Source organism: Solanum lycopersicum, chromosome 2, assembly GCF_036512215.1.
Source record: "Solanum lycopersicum chromosome 2, SLM_r2.1".
Classification (NCBI taxonomy): Eukaryota; Viridiplantae; Streptophyta; class Magnoliopsida; order Solanales; family Solanaceae; genus Solanum; species Solanum lycopersicum.
The window spans coordinates 63,020,237-63,022,787 of NC_090801.1; the positions used below are offsets into that span (position 1 = coordinate 63,020,237).

Consider the following 2,551-nt stretch of genomic DNA (forward strand, 5'->3'; position numbering starts at 1 on the left):
AGAATAAATTATATAAGCAACTCTTTTTAAAAAATCATATCTAAAAAAAAATTGTATGATGGTCATAAAATAAATTATATAAGCAACATAAAAAATTTCTTTTAAAACTGTATCCAAAAGTGAAATTTCATTAAAAGGTATTACAAAATTAATAATGACATATCAAATAAGTAAATATTATGTGAGTACAAAAGAAATCATTCCACATAAACTAAAAAAGATTTGCAGTAACGAAAATAAGAAAAGTTGAAAAATGAGCTTCAACTAGATTTAAGTTTTTACAAAAAATAAAATAAAATAATAAAATCATATTTTTTACTAAATTGTGTTATGTAATACATTGAGAAACATTCAAAAATATTTCTCAACTTTCATTAGTTAGTTGACTTTACTCTTACTTTAAAATGAAGTTATTTTTATCTTTGATGTCTCTACACTTATCATTCGTTTTCCTATGTGGACGAAAATCTTCAAATCAATCAAAATTAACTCAATTTCAATTCAAATTATTCAATTATCTATTTTAACTCACAAAATTCAACCCACTATATTAAACAACAAATAATAATAGACCATTTTCTACTCTTTCTCTCTCATCAACTTATGCATGTATCCCCCGAAAAGCTTAGAGCGATAACAATAGCTTCTTCTTGCTCCATGAAAAAAAATTTACTCGATAATCAAAATTGCGCCTCAAACAAGTCATCAAGCGATGGAACGATAACTCCCTTCGTCCTTACCTCGTTCTTTCTTACTTTTTCTTTTATTTCGATGTATCAACATAAATCAATTTAAATTTTTATTGTAATTATCTTCGTACGAAATTATAATTAATTTTACTTCTCTAAAAATTAAATAGTATTGAGCTATATTACTATAAAGGACAATCATTTCTTCTTTAAAAGATTAGTGGACATAAATCTAAAGTCTTTTTGTGCTTTGTCTTCAATCTCACCTGACCAAAATTTCTTGTTTTTCTTCACGTTTAAAAATGGAAACCCAAAGCCCTATTTCCTCCCCTTTTTGTTCCGACATGATTTTCAACTTTCAAGTCTCAAAAATCTCTTCGATTTCTTTTTGAACCCTAGTTGATTATATTTGATCATAGCATTATCTTGTACGATTAGTTAAATCTATTTTTCATTTAAATAAAATTAGAGAAATATTTTTTATCTTTTCCCTATTTTATATATTTCTAAAATATTAGTATTATTAATTTTTATGTTATCTTATATGAAATGAAATGAATTTTTCATTGCCCTAGGTATGACCGAAAATCTTGTTCTTGCCGCCTAACGTCTAGATTATCAGACTTTTCAACGCCTTCCCAAATTCACGGAGAACGCGGTTTTGAACCCGATTCATCTTCCCCAAATTTTTCTCTTCATAAAAACCCCTTACCACAATCGAACCCCTTCACCGTCAAAGATGGCATCAATCTACAGTTGTAAAGAGTGCAATACAAACTTCAATCTCCATACCAACTATCTTTTCCCACCGGATTTTTACTTCGAAGCCGGCAATAAAGGTACTCTATCTTTCTCCGCTGTTGATTCATCCAAATTCAAGTTCGAGAAAGAAGATAAAATTAAACCCTTTTTCGAAACCCTTGATTATTGGGGAATTCAGAGGAAAAGGACTAAGATGATGTGTATGAATTGTGGGAAGGTTGTGGGCTATGTGTATGATGACGGGCCACCCATGACTGAGAGTCCGGGTCAGTTTCATTTTGGTCCTAGTCAGGTTATTCCTAGAGCTGCAAGGTATAGGATAAAAAATAAAGCTTTGAAGATTACTTCTGAGACTTGACATGTGATTTGATTTTTGATGTTCTTTTTTTTTAGATGTTGAGGTTTGTATATGGATTTAAGAGATGTTTGATGTTTGTGTATATGAGATTTTGATTTTTACATTTTGTTGGTTTTGTGAGCTGTTTCATATTTTGTGTAAATATTTATACTGGATCAATAAAGACTCACCTTTTATGACTTTTCTTTACAGAAGTTTTTAATTTATATTGAGAAGAAGGATGGAATCTAAGATCAGTTTTTGTTTTATATGCTGTAAGTATAATGTTAAATGATTGCTGATTCATGATTTGGATAATTAGATGTTCAGAGACTCCTACCTACAGATAAACCTTAGGCTTTGTACTGAAAAAGCTAATGAATTATTTTGCCAACTAAATTTGAGGCTTTCTTAGTATATTTGGCATCTCTGATTATTGCAACAACCTGTGTTGTCCATAGCCATGCATATGTGTTTGCTTTGTAGCTTTTCATTTTTCCTTGTCCTTCAATGATATGTCCCTTGTCCATTCTCATCAGCAGTATCTTTCCTGCAAGAACCTCTGGTACTGGTAAGTTGATTTTACTTCCATTAAATTAATCCTTATTGTTCTTGTTGGCATTCTGGGACTTTATGACATGAAAGATGTTTCCCATGATATCTTTATTGAGGTCACGCATATGAATGTACATATATATGCTTACTTGGCTATATTATTTTATGCTCTTATATTCTAGATTTTCTGCTTGTGGTTCTTCTTATT

General features: G+C 30.0%; 1 protein-coding gene across 1 annotated transcript; it reads left to right on the forward strand.

The window, feature by feature from the left end:
* Window positions 1–1,283: 1,283 nt before the first annotated feature.
* LOC101245715 (uncharacterized protein At4g08330, chloroplastic) lies at window positions 1,284–1,988 on the forward strand. The gene has a single exon (XM_004232478.5). The coding sequence runs from the start codon at window positions 1,429–1,431 to the stop codon at window positions 1,807–1,809; it is 381 nt and encodes a 126-aa protein (XP_004232526.1). The 5' UTR covers window positions 1,284–1,428; the 3' UTR covers window positions 1,810–1,988.
* Window positions 1,989–2,551: the final 563 nt, after the last annotated feature.